The sequence below is a fragment of the Canis lupus genome, chromosome 20 (assembly GCF_003254725.2).
Source record: "Canis lupus dingo isolate Sandy chromosome 20, ASM325472v2, whole genome shotgun sequence".
In the NCBI taxonomy this organism is placed as follows: domain Eukaryota; kingdom Metazoa; phylum Chordata; class Mammalia; order Carnivora; family Canidae; genus Canis; species Canis lupus.
Genome location: NC_064262.1, coordinates 55595949 through 55614486, shown reverse-complemented (window position 1 = coordinate 55614486; position 18538 = coordinate 55595949). Strand labels below are relative to the sequence as shown.

Here is an 18538-nt window from a genome sequence, read left to right as displayed (position 1 = left end):
ATTATTATTTTTTAAATTTTTAAAAAATTTATTTATGATAGTCACACAGAGAGAGAGAGAGAGAAGCAGAGACACAGGCAGAGGGAGAAGCAGGCTCCATGCACCGGGAGCCCGACGTGGGATTCGATCCCGGGTCTCCAGGATCGCGCTCTGGGCCAAAGGCAGGCGCTAAACCTCTGCGCCACCCAGGGATCCCCTATTTTAAAAATTTTATTATCATTTTAAAAAAGACTTTATTTATTTGAGAGAGAGGGAGACAAAGCATGAGCGGGGGGGAGGGACAGAGGGAGAGGGAGAAGCAGGCTCTCTGCTAACGGGGCCTGATGAGGGGCTCAATCCAGGAGCCTGGGATAATGACCTGAGCTGAAGTCAGAGCCTTAACCAAAGGAGCCACCCAGGCGCCCGCAGCTCTTCTTTCATTAGATGTCGAGCCCTGTTCTCCAACAACCCCGACGTAGATATTATTATTGTCCCAATGGTGAAACACAGAGAGCCACATGGGCAGTCCCTGGGTCCGGTGGGACTCCAGACCACGCTCCCCGCACATCCCCGCCCCCACCCCAAGGTCCTGTCCCCCCTTGCAGACCGGCCGAGCAACCCCGCCCGCGGCTGAGCCCACCCTGGGCTCCCCGCAGCCTGCGGAGCCTCCATCCCGGGCTTCCCGCCCCGCCGGAGGCTGGGGACTCTCCGTCCAGGGAAGTGTCGCTGCGCCCGAGCCAAAGGTCCCGGGACAGGGACCGGGGACAAAGGACAGGGCTGCAGCCGCCCAGCGACCTGCCGGCGCGGCTCCGCCCACGAGCACCCGGCGCAAAGGGGCGTGTATGGGGGGGCGCCCGACCGCGGCACGCTTGACCCGGGATCTGATTGGCTGGCGGAGGACCGGAGCCTACAACTGAATGGCTACGTGAAGCCCGGGGGCTCCTGCTGATTGGCCGAGAGGACAAGTTTGGCGGAATTAGCATCTTAACACTGATTGGCTGGGGGAATCCGGCGGCTGCTGCCTATTGGTTAGAGTTTAAACGACCGTCTTCTAATTGGCTGTTGGGTCTGGTCCAACCGCGCAATCAGCTCCGGGGCTGGAAGGTAACCCTTTAGAGCCTGCGCCCCCCGGGCGCCGTGAGTCGCTCTCCCGGCCTCAGTTTCCCTCCAGGTCTCAACGACCGAGACCTCTGGCCCCTCAAGTGTCTCATCTCGTCCCCACAGTCCCCCGTGGCCCGCAGCTCCAGGCCTCCACCCACCCGGTCGGCTCGGGTGGAGCCACTAGTTCCCCGAAAGCAGAGAAGCCCCGGGCCTCAGTTTCCCCGCTCGCCGCGGCAGGCCGAGCCCCCCGCCCGCCCCCAAGCTGCGGCACCTCCCCCTCGGGGCGGAGCCGTGTCACGTGCCGGGAAGAAAGGGCCCGCGGCTCGCGGAGTGCTCGGGGCGCACGGGGCGCGGGGGGTCCCCGGGGAGCGGCCATGGCAGGTACGGCGGGGGCCGGGGGGCAGGGGGGGCACCGCGCGGGGCGGCCGGGGGCGCGCGGCCCGGTGCAGCCTGTCGCTGCCCGCAGCTCCGGAGCCGCTGTCCCCGGCGGGCGGCGCGGGCGAGGAGGCGCCGGACGAGGATGAGGACGAGGCGGAGGCCGAGGACCCCGAGCGGCCGGCTGGAGCGGGAGGCGCGCGCGGCGGCGGCGGCGGCGGCGCAGGAGGCGGCGGCGGCTGCGGGCCCGGGCCCGGGGCGGGGGGCTGCGGCGGCCCGGGGGGCGCGCTCACCAGGCGCGCGGTCACGCTGAGGGTGCTCCTCAAAGACGCGCTGCTGGAGCCGGGCGCCGGGGTGCTGTCCATCTACTACCTGGTGAGCGCACCCACCCTCCCATCCCCGCGGGGCAGGCCGGGGAAACTGAGGCCCAGCGCGCCCTGGCCGCCGGCCCAGCCCGGGTGTGGGAGCGGCCAGGCCCAGCAGGAGCCCTTCTGGCTGGGCGACCCCGTTTACCCAGCGCCGGCTGCCGGGGGGAGGTGAGCTGAGGACAGCACCGCTCTCCCCGCGGGCGGCGTGACTTTGCTCAGCCCCTCCACATCCCAGTTTCCTCGTGCATAAATTGAGATTTTTTTTTTCCCCCTCGCGGGGTTGTATGAGGATTAAATGAACACGGCGCCCAGCGGGGTGCCCGCGACCCCTTGAGGGCCTTAGGGGTTCGTTGCTGTTGCTGTGAGTCTGTGAGTGGGAGCAGTTTATGGATGGAGCGCTTGCTGCGTGCCTGGCTGTGCGCTGCGTGTTAGGGATCGGATCGCGGAGACCCCGTCCCTGCCCTTTGGGGGCTCACAGTCGACTGCGGGGTTGGGCAGGCCCAAAACTGGGCGCTTTCCGCCCAGGCCCATGAGGACTGAGAGTGGACACGCAGGTGCTGGGAGGCAACGAGCCTGGAAGGCTTCCTGGGAGGGATGCTGTGGGCGGGACCGGCGCCCAGCCCTGGGGAGCAGCAGGTGGCAGGTGGGGGCCTTGGTGGGTACCAGGCCCTGGGCCCAGCCAGGCCACTGTTACTGCAGGGAAAGAAGTTCCTGGGGGACCTGCAGCCCGACGGGAGGATCGTGTGGCAGGAGACCGGGCAGGTGTTCAACTCACCCAGCGCCTGGGCCACACACTGCAAAAAGTTGGTGAACCCGGCCAAGAAGTCCGGCTGTGGCTGGGCTTCTGTCAAGTACAAGGGCCAGAAACTGGACAAATACAAGGCAGCCTGGCTCCGGCGACACCAGCTCCACATGCCCACAGCTGCTGCCGACGAGGTGCGTCCTTCGGCCTCCCGAGCAAGCTCTCCCTGACTCATTGTTGCGCCAGGAGTGCCCCGAGTGAGGACGCTGGAGCTGGGGCCCTGTGGGATGAGCAGGAGTTTGTCAGAGCAAGGCGAAGGGAAGAGTTTTCAGAGGGAGGGGGTGGCACAGCAACGCCAGGTTGGTAGAAGCGACCCAGCGCCTGCGGAACCAGGATTAGCCGATGCAGCTGGAGGCTCACATGCCTTAGGTAGCTGAGGGGACTGGAGACAGTGGCAGGGGCCGGGTGGACTTAGCCAAGCACCGACTCCAGTCCTAAGTCGTGTCGGTAAGTAGAATGAAGATGATCACAGTCCCTGCATGCATCAGATAGGTGCGTCTGGCTGGCAGGTCCGAAGCCTGTAGGGCCGCTGGCAGGCTGGAAAGAGGCGGGGAGGACTGGGGCTTTTACCCTGAGGTGGGTGGGAGCCCAGGGAGGCTGTGGGCAGAGGCTGGACACACCTGACTCAGGGGCCCACGGGCGCCCCCTGGTGGCCGCTGTATGCAGCACAGGGGGGGGCGAGGAGGGGAGCTGGGGACTGAACTGGTCCTGGTGGGAGATGATGGGGTGCACCATCCTGACAATTGATGGGGGAAGACGTGGGCAAGTTTTGGCTGATTTTGAAAGTGGATCTCACGGGATTTGCTGCTGCATGAGACGTTGGTGCTAAGGGAGATTTTGTTCTGAGCAAGCGGATGCCTGGAGCTGCCCTCGGCGGAGATGCGGGGATTGGGGAGAAGCAGGTGTGGGGGACAGTCGGTGGAGTGTGGCCGAGCTGTGTGAGGGACGCCCCGGAGCCCCCCGGCAAGGAGGCCTCCAGGGTCAGCCAGACCCCGAGTCTGGAGCTGGTGAGGGGTGCCTGGAGACAGGACTGTGGGTGTCATCCTGGCATCGACAGAGGGAGAGCAGAGGAGACTGCCCCCGAGGGGTCCCAGCGTGGGCTCCGAAGGGGTGGGGGGTGGGAAACCGAGGGTGCCGGACAGCGGGGAGGAAGCCAGGTCCCTGAGGAGTTCCCAGGGGAAGGGGGGACGGGCCAGTCAGTCCCTGCAGCGGCGGAGAGGATATGTGACTGTTGGATTTGGACCCTGGGAAGTCGCCCCAGCAGGGGCAGTTAGGGGAGATCAGGAGGAGAGATGGTTGAGAGCATCGGGTAAAATAATCCCCTAGGCCCGGGCTTGCCCGGAGAATTGGGTGGGCAGGCGGCGGGCTGCTTGCTTTGCAGAGATTCTCCCTTCTCCCTGATGCCCTCCCTGTGCAGCTGGAGGCCATTGTCTGGTTTAAAGACGAGGAGAATAGAGCTCAGGGAGGTTAGGGCGCTTGCGGGAGGCCGCACCGCTGGGAGAAGCCAGAGGCCAGGTGGGCCCCTCTGCCAGGCGCTCAAACCTGCGCTGCGGCCCAAAAGCCTAGGCCGCTCCTGCCCGCTCCCGCCCTCTGGTGGGCATCCGGGGCGGCGGCAGGAACCTGGGGCTCGGCCGAGGCGTGGGTGGGCCGCGGTGAGGGGGGGCGGCACCCAGCTGAGGGTCCTGCGGCCCTGCCCACCCCCACCCCACCAGAGCCCGGCCAGTGAAGGCGAGGAGGAGGAGCTGTTGATGGAGGAAGAAGAGGAGGAGGCGCTGGCGGGGGTCTCCACGGAGGACAAGAGCCGGAGGCCACCTGCCAAGGGACCCTTGGAACCTGCCCACACAGGTAAGAGGCCCGGGGAGGGCAGGAGGCCCGGGTCAGGCCTGGCCTTTTTCTCCGCGTTCCCAAGATGCCTGGCTGACGTCCTAGCCCTGCTGCCTAATTTCTTTCCCACGCTGCCTGACTTCCATGCTCCCTGTAGGATTTCTCTGCCTCAGTGCCTGTTCCTTTGGCCCCCTGCCTGCTTCTCTAGGTCCTCACCTGATTTCCTAAGCCCTTCATCTGGTATTTTAATCTTTTTTTCCTACTTGTTAACCCGCCGCCCGATCTCAGTTCTTCTGCAGCCTGATTTTTCAAGTGGCCTCTGGAGGGTTTTTTTTTCTTCCTTGGGTAGCCTGGTCTCTATTTTCCAGTTCTGGGCTGGGAGGGCTTAATTGCTGCCCTTTCCCCCTTGCCCCACATCCTGCAGAGGCCGTGCCCCCTGGGAAGCGGGTGGAAAACAAGATCCGGGTGCCTGTGCGGTACTGCATGCTGGGCAGTCGAGACTCTGCCAGGTCAGACACGCCCTGTGCCCGCCGCGCGCGCGCGCACACACACACACACCCCAGTGTACACGCGCTCTGCGGGAGTGGGTGGAGCGGGGGGCAGGAGTAGGGTGGGCTCGGGGCCTCCCCTGTGCACAGCTGGATCTGGAGGCCCAGGGAGCCAGCTCGGGCATGAGTGCCTGAACTCTGGGCCCCACTGGCTCCCACAGGAACCCCCACACCCTGGTGGAAGTAACCTCCTTTGCTGCCATCAACAAGTTCCAGCCGTTCAACGTGGCCATCTCCAGCAACGTGCTGTTCCTGCTGGTGTGTGCCCAGCCGCCACCCCGTCCCTTGTGGGCTGAGGGCCAGGCCTGGGCAGGTGGCTGGGGCACCTGGAAGGGGTCCCTGGAATGGTAGCTCTGAGGGCATGGACCTGTCTGGCCTGTTCATTACTGGTATACAGTAGGCACTCAGTGTTGAATGAAGGAGGCTGGTGGGGCGGTCCCGGTACACCGCGAGGGCTCCGGCCCTGAGAATAGACATTTGGGGCCGGGCCACAGCCTGAGCCCTCTCCCGATGTCCATCCCCTCCCAGGACTTCCACAGCCACCTGACTCGCAGCGAGGTCGTGGGGTACCTGGGGGGCCGCTGGGACATCAACAGCCAGAGTGAGTATTTGGGGCAGATTGGCAGGGGGGTGTTTGAGACCAGGTGGGCAGGGGGGTATTTGGGGCAGGTGGGCAGAGGGGTGTTTGTGGCCAGGTGGCAGGGAGGTTTTTGGGACCAGGTGGGCAGGGGGGTGTTTGGGGCAGGGGAGTGTTTGGGGCCAGGTGGGCAGGGAGGTGTTTGGGACCAGGTGGGCAGGGAGGTGTTTGGGACCAGGTGGGCAGGGGGGTGTTTGGGGCCAGGTGGGCAGGGAGGTGTTTGGGACCAGGTGGGCAGGGGGTGTTTGGGGCCAGGTGGGCAGGGGGGCGTTTGGGGCAGGTAGGCAGGGGGTGTTAGGGCCGGGTGGGTGTCTACACCTTCTCCCCGCCTCTGTGCAGTGCTCACGGTGCTGAGAGCCTTCCCCTGTCGCAGCCGGCTGGGAGACGTGGATATGGCAGCCAGCATGGAAGAGGAGGTGAGGGGGGCACAGGGGGCCAGGGCACTCCGGGGAGGGCTAGGGTGGACACAGCTGTTCTGGCCACCGGGTCCTGGGGCTTGCACAGTGTCCGAGTTTAACAAGTGTGCAGATGAGCGTGCGTGAGCCCACGGTCCTGCATGCTCTGCACAGGCGGCCAGCACCCTTCCCTCTGGCACCCGTTTCCTAGCCGTGCCTGGCAGGTAGTGACAGCCCAGCGAATGTTAGCTGCCACCCCAGTAGTGTTTTTCTGATACGCCCACTGCCCGCTGGCACCCCCAGTGGGTCTTGGGGACAGGCGAATAGAGGTGGGTTCGGCCCACCTTTCTTGCTCCTGGGGCCAGCTCGGGGCTCTGCTTGCTGAAGGCCCCCGGGAATGCCGGTCCTGCTCAAGGGCACACACGTCCACCTAGCTGTCCAACCATTCGAGTGCCTGCTGTGTGCCCAGAATTGTCCACGGGCTAGGGATACAGCAGTGCCGCCAATAAACTTGTGGCTTTGCTCCCTGACAGGTGCAGCTTTGTAATGTATTTGTTGACCGTGGCCCCCGCTGGCCCCCTTGAGGGTGGGCGCCGCTCTGTCTTGGTCCCCGCTGTGTCCCCAGGCCTGGTACACAGCAGGCGCGCACGAAAAGCGGGCCTCACGTGGGGACGGAGCTGGGCGGGTGCGCGGGCGGCTGGTTGAGCCCCGGCCTGGCCTGTGCCCCCAGATCTACCAGAGCCTGCTCCTGCGGGGCCTGTCCCTGGTGGGCTGGTACCACAGCCACCCGCACAGCCCCGCGCTGCCGTCGCTGCAGGACATCGACTCGCAGATGGACTACCAGCTGCGGCTGCAGGGCTCCAGCAACGGCTTCCAGCCCTGCCTGGCCCTGCTCTGCTGTGAGTCCCGCCGCCCCGCGCCCGCCCCTCCTGGGCCGCAGACCCTCCCTCCAGGCCCAGCGCCCGCTCTCTCTCCCCCTGCAGCCCCTTACTACTCCGGCAACCCGGGCCCCGAGTCCAAGATCTCCCCCTTCTGGGTGATGCCACCCCCGGAGGTAGGTGGGGCTGCTGTGGGGGGTGGGGGGCGCGCCCCGGGCCTGTGTCTCCCGTGAAGCGGGAACAGAAGCCCTGCACCATCCGAGGTCCCTGAGGGACCTGGAAAGGCGTGGCCTCCAAGTGGGCCATCTGCCTTGCTACTAAGGCGGCCGCGTCCTCGAACCTTCGTCCCGTCTGTGCTGGGGTCACAGACGGGCTTTGGAAAGCCATCCTCGGCCTCTCCTGCTGCGGGCAGGGCCACGTGGCCTTGAAGCCGGTGGCAGTGAGGAGCCAGGCCCGGAGTCTCGATCCTCCCTCGGACTGCTGGCCCAGGGCACATCCGTTGTGGATGGGGTGCTGGAGGTGGCTGGTGGTGACCGGCGTGTGTCCCTGCCAGCAAAGGCCCAGTGACTACGGCATCCCCATGGACGTGGAGATGGCCTACGTCCAGGACAACTTTCTGACTAATGACATCCTTCATGAGATGGTGAGCTCACTCCCGGGCGGGGCGGGGTGGTGCCCCAGCTGGACGGGGGTGATACTGCAGGACGCCGGGGCGCCCAATGTGCCACATCAGGGCATGGGTCAGACTTCTCTCCCGCGGCCGAAACTCAAGTCTCGGATTCTTGCCCACCTCCTCCCTCCCCCCACCCCTGCCAGCCTCCTGGCTGTTCTGGAACTTGCTGGAGGTGCCCGGCCTCGCACCTCTGCCCCTGCCACTGATTGTCCAAATGAAGACTCGTGAGGGACTTCAGCTGGCGCCCAGATGAATGTTTTCAGTGCCCAGGTTCCAACAGCCATTTAAAAAGCAGCTAGTTGGTCACACCTGTGGGATTGGGCTACACTGTGGCCTGGGATGAGGTTACGCGAGGGGGGCGGGGTTGCTCAGAGTCATGGGTGCCTCCCTCTTCGGGGTCCTTCCGCCTCCCCCTCCAGGGGCCTCCTGAAAGCTCCCTTAGTTCTCCCTGGAGATGCTCCTCAGCGGTCTCTCCGGGGTCCTGGGTAGCGCCTATATGCTGTATAGGCTTGGAAGCCCCATGAAGGGCGGTGGTGGTGTCTGGGCTGCTCGCTGCTGTATCCTGGGCACTCAGGACAGAGGGCTCCCGGGAGCGAGGGGGACCCATCGGCCCCCTGTCCTGTAGATGCTGCTGGTGGAATTCTACAAGGGCGCCCCCGACCTCGTGAGGTTCCAGGAGCCCTGGAGCCAGGAGCACACGTACCTTGACAAGCTGAAGGTAAGACTCACACCCTCAGTCTCCCACAAAGCCCTTTAGGAAGACAGTTCTTGGGGAGCCCCCCAATAATCTAACCCTGGGCAGCCTGGGAAATAGTGCTGACCTAATTTCTTCTGTAGAAAGTATCTCACCTGGCTTTTAAAGCTGCCAAGGAGCCTTGTTTGGTCACAGGTGGATGGTGACAGTGACAGGGAACCAGTATTAGGATGCAGATGAAAGCATAAAAGGTCGGAGCAGCTCTGCTGGGCCCTCACAGCATGGGTGCTGCAAGCGAGGGAGCAGGGAGTCTGTGGAGGGGGCTGTGGTCTGGTCCAGAGCCTCAGTGCCAGCAAAGTTGAACCAAGCAGAGAAGCTGGTGCCCTGAGGGGTTTCTCCAGCCCCCTGGCCCTACCCTCAGGGGACACTTAAGGGCTTGGTGGCCTCAGAGGGTCTTACTTCCGGCCTGGAAGTCCTTCTCAGAAGGCATTTTCAATTGCACTTGGGAGCGAAAGGCCGTTTTGCACGCTTGCTTGTTTTGTCGAAACTTGAGTGGCCACAGCTTTGAGCTGCCGTGGGTCCCCTCTACCCTGTCACTGGGCTGGTGGGGTGGGGGCGCCTCCCGACCCAGGTGAGAGCCTGGCAGGGAGGCCACTGGGGAGAGAGCAGGATGTGGAATGTGCAGATAGAACCCCCCTTCCCCGCCAAAACCCAGAACGTTCCACGAATGGGCCTCCTTTAAAAATAAAACCTCACTTTAGAACACATTGTGTACCTTGGTTAGTAAAACTCCTCTGCCCTCTGGGGGGTGGAGTGAGGCCAGGACCACTGGGCACAGCCCTGAGGTGCCAGCCCCGCTCGTTTCAGATCTCCTTGGCCAGCAGGACACCCAAGGACCAGGGCCTGTGCCACGTGCTGGAGCAGGTTTACAGCCTTCTCAAACAAGGGAGCTGAGGCATCGCCTCCGAGGGCCTGGGGGGCCTCTTGGTCAGACTCTGAACCCCATTGGTTCCAGCTGAGGAGGAACGGGTCTGGGGTTTTGTTTGCAGCTATGCTGCTGTCCCTGTGCAACTCAGCTGCACAGTGGCTGGGGCGCAGACAATAAAGGGAGAAGCAAACATCCTGGGCGTGTGTCTCACCTGGGGATGCCTTTCCCTCCCCGCACTTGTCACGGGTTCTTGGCTGGTATGGGAAGGATGCCTTTTGTGCAGCCACCGTGGCGTGGGCTTCCTGGGGCTGGAGCTGCAGGGAGCTGTGGGGGATCTACTGCCGCGCCGGTGACCAGCACATGACCACAGTCCCTCCCTGGCTTGTGGGGGGCTAGTACTCTCCCCGGAGTGGGCCCGGACTGGGGACCCTTCTGGAGAGCTGTGCATGTCTGGGTGAGCTTGGGGAAGCGCCACTGCCCTCCCCACCTTGCACCATAACAGAGGTTGTAGAAAGAGACATTTAATACTTTTCTTAAAAAAAATTCAGGATTACATTTCAACCTGCCCTCGATTGTGACCAAGGCTACGCTGCTCATCTTAGCTGGGATGCACGTGCATCCCTCATGGAATGGCAATGAGGGGGGTGGCCTCAGGAGCAGAGCTTGGTGTCCCCGGGGCTTTGCTGGGTCATCAGAGGAGGGGAATGTGATCCAGTCCCGAAGTCCCCCGGTTTAGCCAATTTTTGGATGAGGCAAGACAGGAAGTGGAAGCAGGGCTGGGCTCTGCTGGTCAGGGCAGCTGCCTGCCTTGGTCTGAAGGGAGATGGCTACGGCCACGGCTTAGGATGGGGGAGGTGCCTGTGACCCTCCTGAGGGGTAGTCCCAGCAACCAGGGGTCTGGGAACATTCACTCATCAAAGCCTTTATATTTGACCTTCAGCAGAGCAGAGGCTGGAAGACTCCTGTGGTCCTGTTTGTGGTGCACACGTGAGTGCCGTGTGCACAGCTGGTGGTGGCAGCTCGTGCCAGAGAAACGTTCCGTGTGCTTGTCTGGGGTGGGGTACCCTACGTGTGGGAACAGAGGAGGGGGTGCGGGACAGGGTGGAGGGCACTGGTGTGCAAGGGCTCAGTGCCCTGCAGGGAGAGACGACAGCAGCTCAAGGGCTGCTCAGTACAGGGCTGGTCTTTAGGGGAACCCTGAGAACCCCAGGATTGTCTCTCCCCAGGGAGGTGGCATCTGTGGGTGTGCCAGGGCCTGGGGAGCCCTGGAGTTGGGGCCAGGAAGGAGTGTTGGAAGGTAACTTAAAGGCAGGGTGGTGAGTCCTGGCCAGGGATCCTACTCGGAACAGCCAGTGGCACAGATGTTCCAGCTCATGCTGTTAAGGGCAGGTCTCCTGGCGGGTGGGGGGACCCCAAAAGAGGGGAGGAGGGAGGGACAAGACAGGGTATGTGTGCACATGTGTGTGGGAGGAAGGGAGGGAGGGGGGCCCACCTGGAGTTACCCATTCCTGGAGAGGTATTCCTGGGGGGTGGGAGGAAGTTAGTGTTTCTAAGAGCACCTTAGTGTTAGCCCCTTGGGGCCCTGGGCAGGAAACCTACTCCCTAGGCCCTGGACTGCTGCATGGAAAGGGGACTGTGGGTGACTGCTAGTGGAAGCGGGCCCCTGCCCCCCGGGCCCCCCGCCCCCTGGCCGCCCCAGCGGGGCCTGCCTTCCCCAGTGGCCCCAGGAGCGCAGGCAGGCTCAGCCCTGGCTGCAGAGGCAGGTGGGATGCAGGCCACCTGGACCGGGCTGACGGGGTCACTGAGGCAAGGGCACCAGCACCTCCACGTAGCTGAGGGGGAAGAAGCCCGACTGGCCGTGGAGCATGCCCTCGTACCAGTTCTCGTCGATCTGGTTGGTCAACGTGATGACGTCACCCTCGTGGAAGCCCAGTTCCCCGGCATTCTCAGGCTCAAAGTCGTACAGAGCTTTGCAGCTTGGCTGGTCCAGGGGTGCTGGGGGCAGGGGCTCGGCTCAGACCTCTGGCACCCTCCCTGCCTGCCCGCCCCACCCTACCCGGGTCCCTGTGAAGGACAGGTGCTGTTTCCTCTGTTGCCCATAGCCTTGTGAGAAAAGAGGGACAAGAGGGAGGGACATGGGTTCCATCAGTGGTCACCAAAATGCTCCTGGGGAGAGCCAGGTATGCCCAATGGCATCAGGGTGACAGAATGACCAGAAGCCCTCAGGCTGCCTCTCGAAGAGCCTAGAGGCTGTCGGACACCCTAGGTGCTCACAGCAGGGCCCCACACGGATGGGGAGGCCCCAGCACCTAGCTCCTCCCCTGCCCAAGATGGGCCAAGAGGCCTTCTGCCAGAGAAGCAGAGAAGGGCCCTTCTGAGCAGACTAGAAGGCAGTTAGACACGGAAGCGGGGAGCTTGTGAGGGCAGGGCAGGGTCTGTGCCACAGGGACACTCACGCATGCTCCTGCTGGGGGTCCGGATGGGCTTGTCAGAAGATCGGAAAGATGACGAAGCTGTGTGCAGACAAAGCAGAGAGGGTGGGCCGGGAAACCGGGGTTGGGCCCCTTCCCTAGAGGTAGTGGGGCGGGCCTGGCTCTGCAGTTTGGAAGGAGCGGTGCACTGGGGGTGGCCCCCTCCCCACTTTTTACCTGGAATCTTGGGGGCTGTGGCACAGGGGAAGCCCCCATTGGACTGCTCAGGCTCCCCCAGGTCGAAGGGCTCCCGAGGCTTGGGCTTGTATTCCCGCTTGGGGCGAGAGGAGGCGTCTCGCATCCTGTGTGCAGGGAGGAAAGCCGTGAGCAGCCAGCAGGGCCTGAGCGGTACATGCCAAGATGAAGGGACTCCTCCGTCCCTACTGCTGATGCTGCTGCCCAGGACTTGGGGTAGGAGGGTGGGCCCTGGACACAGAGGCCCAACGGGTCTAACCACAGGGCCCCCTAGTTGGGCAGCTCCCCCAGCTCAGGGCCTTCTCAGAAGCCGCCAAATGGCCAGATCCTGCCAAACCCTACAGCTCCCTTAGCATGCCCACCCCACCTGGGGACACCGCTGCTCTAGATAATCTTTCTCAGGCCCTGGACTAGTGGACAGCTCTCAGAGGGGAGCCCTGTCTGCCCTTGTGCTGTGTAGCCTACCTCCCCAGGCCCTGGGGGACGGGAAGTTAGTGCTCCTCCATTGGGGGAGGAGCTGAGCTCTGAACTACCTCATTCTCTGGCCTCCCAGCCTCAGGTCACTCCAGTCCTCCCCTCTGACAACTGCCACAAGCCTGATGAGGTCTTGCTGCTTCCCTGGAACCCCCACCCTGTGAGCACAGTCTGGAGATTCTTTATGAAAAGAACCCAGCCCCCCTGCTCTGACACATGCTCTGAGCAAGGCTGGACAGTCGGGGGAGGCTAGTGGTGGTGTCTTGGGAGCCCTGAAGGGCTGGTCCAGGACTCCATAGGACTGACTATAGGTTTTCAGGGCACCCCAACTCAGCACAAAGCAGGATGGGGCTCCCACATGGAAGGCCAGGGGCTGGAGCTCACCTTCGCTTGAGCTTGTCGGCCAGTTCGTCCAAGATCTGCACGGCCTGCCGGTGATAGTCCAGCTGGGCATCCACCAGCGCGCAGAGCTGGCTCACCTGCTCGATCTGCAAGTGACCAGCACGCTGAAGGGGCAGGCCTCCCTGTGACCCCTACCTCCAAGGCCACCTCTCAGCTGGGCCAGAGTGCTCCCAGCACAGGGGCCAGGGAGACTGCCCCTTGGGTCTTGCAGCTGCCCCTTGGGCCTAGGAGCTGGGCATGCATGACTCCACCCACTGGTTGCGCTTCCTCGGGCTCCCCACCAGGAGGGCCCCAACGTACATCAGTCTCCAGGAGGTTGTGCATGCTGGTCTCAGCCACCTCCTTGGACTCTTCGAACTTCTCCAGGGCCTGGCGCAGCTCCTCATCGGGAATCCTGCCCTGTCGCTTCTTCTTGTAGTCAAAGTCCAGGCGGCGGCCCTCTAGCTTCTTCAGGTGGTGCTGCGGGAGTGGGAGGGCATTGAGACTATGAGGCAAGTGCTAGGGTCTGCACAGGGAGGACTGGCACGCTGGGCACGGTGTGTGGCAGGGGACAGGTGCTGGGGGCTACAGGAGGATGGGCATGCGGGGCAGGGCAGGGTGCAGGTGGGGGGCAGCACCTGGATCTCCTTCAGGTCTTTGTCGCACAAGTTCTGCAGGGGGTCGATGAAGTTCTGCTTGACCTCTATGTCCAGGGAGTCTTTCACCTCTGCCAGGCGCTTCATGGACTCCCCTGCGTCCAACAGGGCGTCCCCTACAGCAGGGCAGGGAGTGGGGGAGTAGCTGTCACGGGAGACCGTGGCCTGGGAGTCCAAGACACCCCAACTTCTAAACTGCTCTCTCATCCCATAGACCAGATGCCAGAATTCAGGACAAACCAAGGAACCCTAAAGTCTGAACCTGAGCCCGAGCAGCCAGGAGGAGCTGGTGATGACAAATGTCAAGCACCCTCTGCCCCCATTCCCTAGCATAAGTTCTGGCTCGAGAGGACAGGCCTTCCAAGGGGTCTTGGCCCTGTAGGCAACACCCCAACTCTCCATCCCCACAGAGGAAGGCTGGGTGTCCTTGGGAGCCTCTGTCACCCTCATCCAGGGGATTACCACGCACTGCAGGAGGCTCTGGGGCAGTGGCATCCCACCGTCCAGTGGTAGCCACCCCAGCCCTGCAGCCCACCCGGCCGGCCCTCCACAGCCCTCACCGAAGTTGGACTCGCCGCCCAGCTCCTTCCCGTGGCGGATCATGCACTCGCCCAGCAGGCCCTCTGACTGCGGGTAGCCAGGGTTCTTCACTTGCCCTCGGATTTTGGACACCGTGTTGAGCATTGTCAGTTTGGCCCGTGAAGCTGCAAAGGAACGGGCCAGGTAGGTGTGCAGCCAGTCTGTCAGGAAGCCACCAGGCCTGCCCTTGGCCAGAACTGCGGGCTGCTCCCCTCTCTGGGTTCCTCCCTCTCCTCGACACCCTGATTTCTAAAGTGCAGCCCTGGCCCAAGGAATCTTGGTTCCTATGCCTGCAGACAGCCAGGCTCTGAGAACCTCCTGCATAGACTTCTGTCCTCTGGACCCCTCTGGGCCTCCTCATCCTGGAGCACAGCTCTGATCACAGAAGCTCCCTTCCCTGGCCTGTGGAGTAGCACCCCAGGGCGGGGGGCAGGTACAGGCATGTCCAGGTGCCCCAGACATAGCCCTCCGCCTGGCGTGGGGGGAGGAGCTGAGCGCTTGCCTTTGCCTGCGCAGGTTGGTCTCTGGCACAGGCCTCAACGGGGCCTGGCTGGTGTTACTGCCTGTCCCACACCCATCACCTCCTGCTCGGATTTGGATTTTCCTTAGGGAAAAGTCCCCATCTCTCTCTCTCAGACTAGGTGACTCCCACCTCATGCTCCAAGGGTGGGCAGACAGCTGGGGCCAGGCAAATGGGTGAGCAACCTGTTCTGATGGATCCAGTGGGTTGCTTAGGTGGAAAGACGCTCTTTTCTGCCGGGACTATTAGCTGTAAGGGTGATTTCACACTAAGGCTGCCATACAGAATGAGAGCTGCCTCATGAAATACAAAGGAAATGCAGGACTCTAGGGATATCCTCTGGACCCTTGGATCCAGTCACCCATGAAACCCGCTTGCCTATCCCTGGCCATTTCAGTTCTCTGAGCCCATACATTCCTGTTCATGCTCCAGAAGATTCCTGGTTGACACAGGCCCCTCCTGGCTGGCTGGCCCCCCTACCTGGGTTGGGCTGCAGGTACTCAATGGTTCTGGCCAGCACTTCTGTCACAGCCTTGCTGGTAACATCCACCTTCTGTCAAGAGAGGCAGTGTGTGGGGTTTCGTAACCATTGGGAAGCCAGAGGCCAAACCAGGAGTCCCTGGACAGCCCTTGCCCTGCGCCCCAGAGCCCACACAAGAACCGCGTGCTGCTCTGAGGGCTGTTGTCTGCCCTGCCTCCCAGGGCTGGGGGGTATCCATCCATCTACGAGCCCCACCCATGGCCCAGCTGTAGCACTGCAGTGGCCCATGAGGGTAAACAGTGCTGGGCATCAGACTGGTACCTTCTCCATCTCTTTGAAGTCTTCATCAAGCTTGGTCCCTTCAGCCCCTCCGACCTTCTCACTGACCAGCTGGGGGACAGAAGGAGGGAAAACAGTGTGAGTTCTGGTGGAGGGGAGCCCTGAATATGCCTTCTAGCCATGTCCACTGCCAGTGAAAGCATGTAGAAGGGCCAGCTCGTCCATATCGGCTTCCCAGGGATGCAGCTGATGGCCAGATGGGTGGCTGAGCAGGGCCCTGGTTCCAAACCCACACCCTCCTTCCAACCCAGGGTGGGGGGAAAGGAACTCCTGCTGGAAGCCTTCCCTGGCCAAGCAAACCCCACGAGTGCCCACCACCCCTGGAGACCTGCCTGGGGGCAACCACAGTTGAGTGATGTCCCCTCTCGGGGCTGAGGTGCCCACACCTAGACAGTGATGCCGGGCCCCCCTGGCTGAAATCAGTTCAGCTCCAGGTGTGGCGAAGAGGTTCACCAGAGCCTCTTCCCCCAGGGATCTCACACTTCCTTTTCCCCACTGAATTCCTGCCTCTTTGGGAAGGAATCCTGTGAACCCAGGAGCCAGCACTTCCTCAAAATACATTCTCCCTGGGCACCTCTGGGAAACAAGCAGGTCCGTGGTGAGGAGGAAGTCCTGTGGCTGAAGGGACTGAATGGACATGGGGATGACCCAGTCCACAGCTTTGTGACCGCCCCCACCCCCCACCTCCAGCAGGATCCAGAGGAGACAGGGCCTTGTGCTCCAGTGGGTTTATACCTGGCTGAGCCGCAGGTGTAGGAGAGCTAAAGCCACCGCAATGGGGGGACAGGAAGGAAGCAGGGTCTGCCCAGTGACTGCTGCCACCTGCAGCAGCTCGGGTCATGCACTATCCTCTAGAGGACCTTGTGGGACGGGCAGAGGCTGCCCTCCTGCTTCTGCTAACCGCTCCATAAGGAAAGACCCTGGTCTCTCCCTGGGCATTTATGGGCCGTCCCAATTTATTTCATGGGACAGTTTCACTTCTTTTGATGATGAGAACAGGATGATGATGAGAACAGGACGTTCTCAAATTCAGTGGTTGCCAGAGAGGGAAATGAGTGCACTGCCTGACGTGAGACGAGACTCTTCTGGTGAACTAGGAGGGAGCTGAAGCGTAGGTGCTCAAAACCACACCTTCCGGGGCCCCGGGGCCGATGGCCTGGCTCAGTGCAGGAAGACATGGTGTGGGGCAGACAGGGACATGTCTCCCAGGCAGGAGCCACATCCTGCCCCTAGGGGAAGGCATGGGCAGACCCTGCAGCCTGCCTGGGGTGGGGGGGTCGGTGGCAGAAGTGCCTCCCCTGGGAACCCAGGAGCCCTCAGCTCCTCAGGCACGTGTGGGGCTGGTTTTACTAGGCACCCGAGCACACAGGAGGCCACGCTGGAAGCACCTGGGCCCTGCCAGTCTCCCTTCACCGTCTAGGACTTCAGGACCCATGTCCCTCAGGCTGCAGATGACCATTCTCTCCGAGGCTCACAATCTTGGAACTGGCACAAACGCAAAAAAGGATGACAAGAGGCCAAAAGGATAAAGGAAAACCAAAGGAATCATGTACTGATCAGAGCAACAAAGGGTGGCACCTCTGAGTGTGGGGCTCCCCAGGGTGCAGATCACGTCCAGCAGAGGGGAACCCAAGTGCTTCATGGAAGAGCTGGACGTGGGGCTGGCAAACAGGATACATCTTTGGGGGATCCCTGGGTGGCGCAGTGGTTTAGCGCCTGCCTTTGGCCCAGGGCGCGATCCTGGAGACCCGGGATCGAATCCCATATCGGGCTCCTGGTGCATGGAGCCTGCTTCTCCCTCTGCCTATGTCTCTGCGCCTCTCTCTCTCTCTCTCTCTCTCTCTCTCTCTGTGACTATCATAAATAAATAAAAATTAAAAAAAAAAAAACTTCCCTTTAAAAAAAAAAAAAAAGGATACATCTTTGGGCACGAGCAGCAGGTTTTTCAGGGACCATGGGCCTTCCATCACTGAGCAGCCAGCCCCAGAGGCTCAGCAGTTGGGACGCTGCCTAAGTGGAGGGGCAGGAGGGCGGCAGGGGGCCCTGCCCTTGAGGAAGGCTATGACCCTGACATTTCAGTCCTGTCCGGGAAGAACGCACACATATCTTCAGACCCAACGAGCGCAGCAGACACCACCGTGGAAACCCCACCTCCACCTGCAGAACCCACACGGCACACAGATCTCGCCCCCCAGGCTCCCTCAGTGGTAGGTCACTACAGCCCGATCCTGCTCTCATGTGGGCTGGGAGGAAACACGCAGTGCCCGGTGGGGCCCGCTCTTCCTCTCCACATCTGAGAACAGCCAGGGACTCCCTTGAGCTTGTGGCGCGGAGGGCCTGTTCCCCACTGGCTGGGCCCTGCGTGGCTGTGGCACCTCGGAGGACAGGAGGGTGGATGGTGACCACCGCCCACTCTCTGCAGGCTCCCGGGCCCCACCCAGATGCTCGGAGCCTGAGTCACTAGCAGTGGTCCCATAATGGCTGCCATTATGAAACCTATCCCGCGCCTCTCTGGGGCCAGCATGAAGCCCAGCCCCAGGCCAGGCCGGAACGTTCTCCAAAACCCTGCCCTAGTCCAGGCGTTAGCCTGCGCCCTAGCTCCCACCAGGTGAGATCCAGGACCTGGTGGCGGCCTGCTGGTGGTAGCCTCTGGAGGTGAGCTCCCTATCGCCCAATTCCTGACACCTTCCAGCTCTTTTCAAGACTGGCTCCTGAGCTCTGCTCTGCCATGCCCACCTAGGCTCCTCGCCTGCTTGGCCTGGCGCTGCCTGCATGGTGGGCCTCAGGGTAGTGCTCAGTGACTGTGTCCACAAAGGGCCCAGAGTGGGGTCTCTCCTGGGCAGCTGTGTGTCAACGCCCAGGACACCAGGTACCTGCTGGTGAGTGCGGCTGCTCTGTGGCACCTCTGAGCAATGAGGCTCCTATCTTCTTCAACAGCCTTATCAAGATTCTGTGGGCCTATCCCAGGATCTACTGCTCATTAGTTACCCTTGGATGACGGAGGAGTTTTAGTGCCAGCACCTCAATCCAGCCTCAGAACACCTCCAGCAGCTAGAAGTTCCCTCTCTTCTCTCTACTGGTACCTCTTCTGGAAACTGCATGACTGGACTCACACCATACGTTTGGCCTGACTGATATTACCCCCATACTACTTTTGGGAAAAGCATGCTCTACCAACCCAGATGGCAGGCACTCCAGGATGGGGCAGGAATCAGTGGCTCCGTGCGCCCTAAATTTAGG

General features: G+C 62.2%; 2 protein-coding genes across 6 annotated transcripts in view; one reads left to right on the top strand and one right to left on the bottom strand.

Moving 5' to 3' along the window:
* Positions 1 to 1077: 1077 nt before the first annotated feature.
* MPND (MPN domain containing) lies at positions 1078 to 17145 on the top strand. Of its 4 annotated transcripts, none has more exons than XM_035702932.2 (13): positions 1078 to 1461; positions 1547 to 1830; positions 2523 to 2759; positions 4338 to 4470; positions 4874 to 4958; positions 5159 to 5255; positions 5526 to 5598; positions 5974 to 6050; positions 6760 to 6928; positions 7013 to 7083; positions 7461 to 7550; positions 8206 to 8298; positions 16652 to 17145. In XM_035702932.2, exons 1-13 carry the CDS (start codon positions 1455 to 1457, stop codon positions 16751 to 16753), a joined length of 1518 nt encoding a protein of 505 aa, XP_035558825.1. In that variant the 5' UTR covers positions 1078 to 1454; the 3' UTR covers positions 16754 to 17145. The 4 variants fall into 4 exon arrangements, with proteins under 4 accessions (XP_035558825.1, XP_035558824.1, XP_025312786.1 ...); XM_035702931.2 differs by having other exon boundaries at positions 8088 to 8298; positions 16652 to 16763; XM_025457001.3 differs by lacking the exon at positions 16652 to 17145 and adding an exon at positions 9142 to 9198 and having other exon boundaries at positions 8088 to 8298.
* Positions 9708 to 18538, bottom strand: part of SH3GL1 (SH3 domain containing GRB2 like 1, endophilin A2) — a 31964-nt gene continuing 23133 nt past the window's right edge. Inside the window, exons 2-10 of one of the 2 annotated variants that reach the window (XM_025457025.3) lie at positions 15281 to 15349; positions 14959 to 15031; positions 13940 to 14083; positions 13362 to 13495; positions 13045 to 13203; positions 12727 to 12830; positions 11851 to 11975; positions 11659 to 11715; positions 9708 to 11197 (exon numbers count right to left, since the gene is read on the bottom strand). In XM_025457025.3, coding sequence (XP_025312810.1) covers positions 11001 to 11197; positions 11659 to 11715; positions 11851 to 11975; positions 12727 to 12830; positions 13045 to 13203; positions 13362 to 13495; positions 13940 to 14083; positions 14959 to 15031; positions 15281 to 15349 — 1062 coding nt within the window. In that variant the 3' untranslated portion in view covers positions 9708 to 11000. The remainder of the gene's footprint in view (positions 11198 to 11658; positions 11716 to 11850; positions 11976 to 12726; positions 12831 to 13044; positions 13204 to 13361; positions 13496 to 13939; positions 14084 to 14958; positions 15032 to 15280; positions 15350 to 18538) is intronic. The other variant, XM_049097670.1, reaches the window with a different exon arrangement.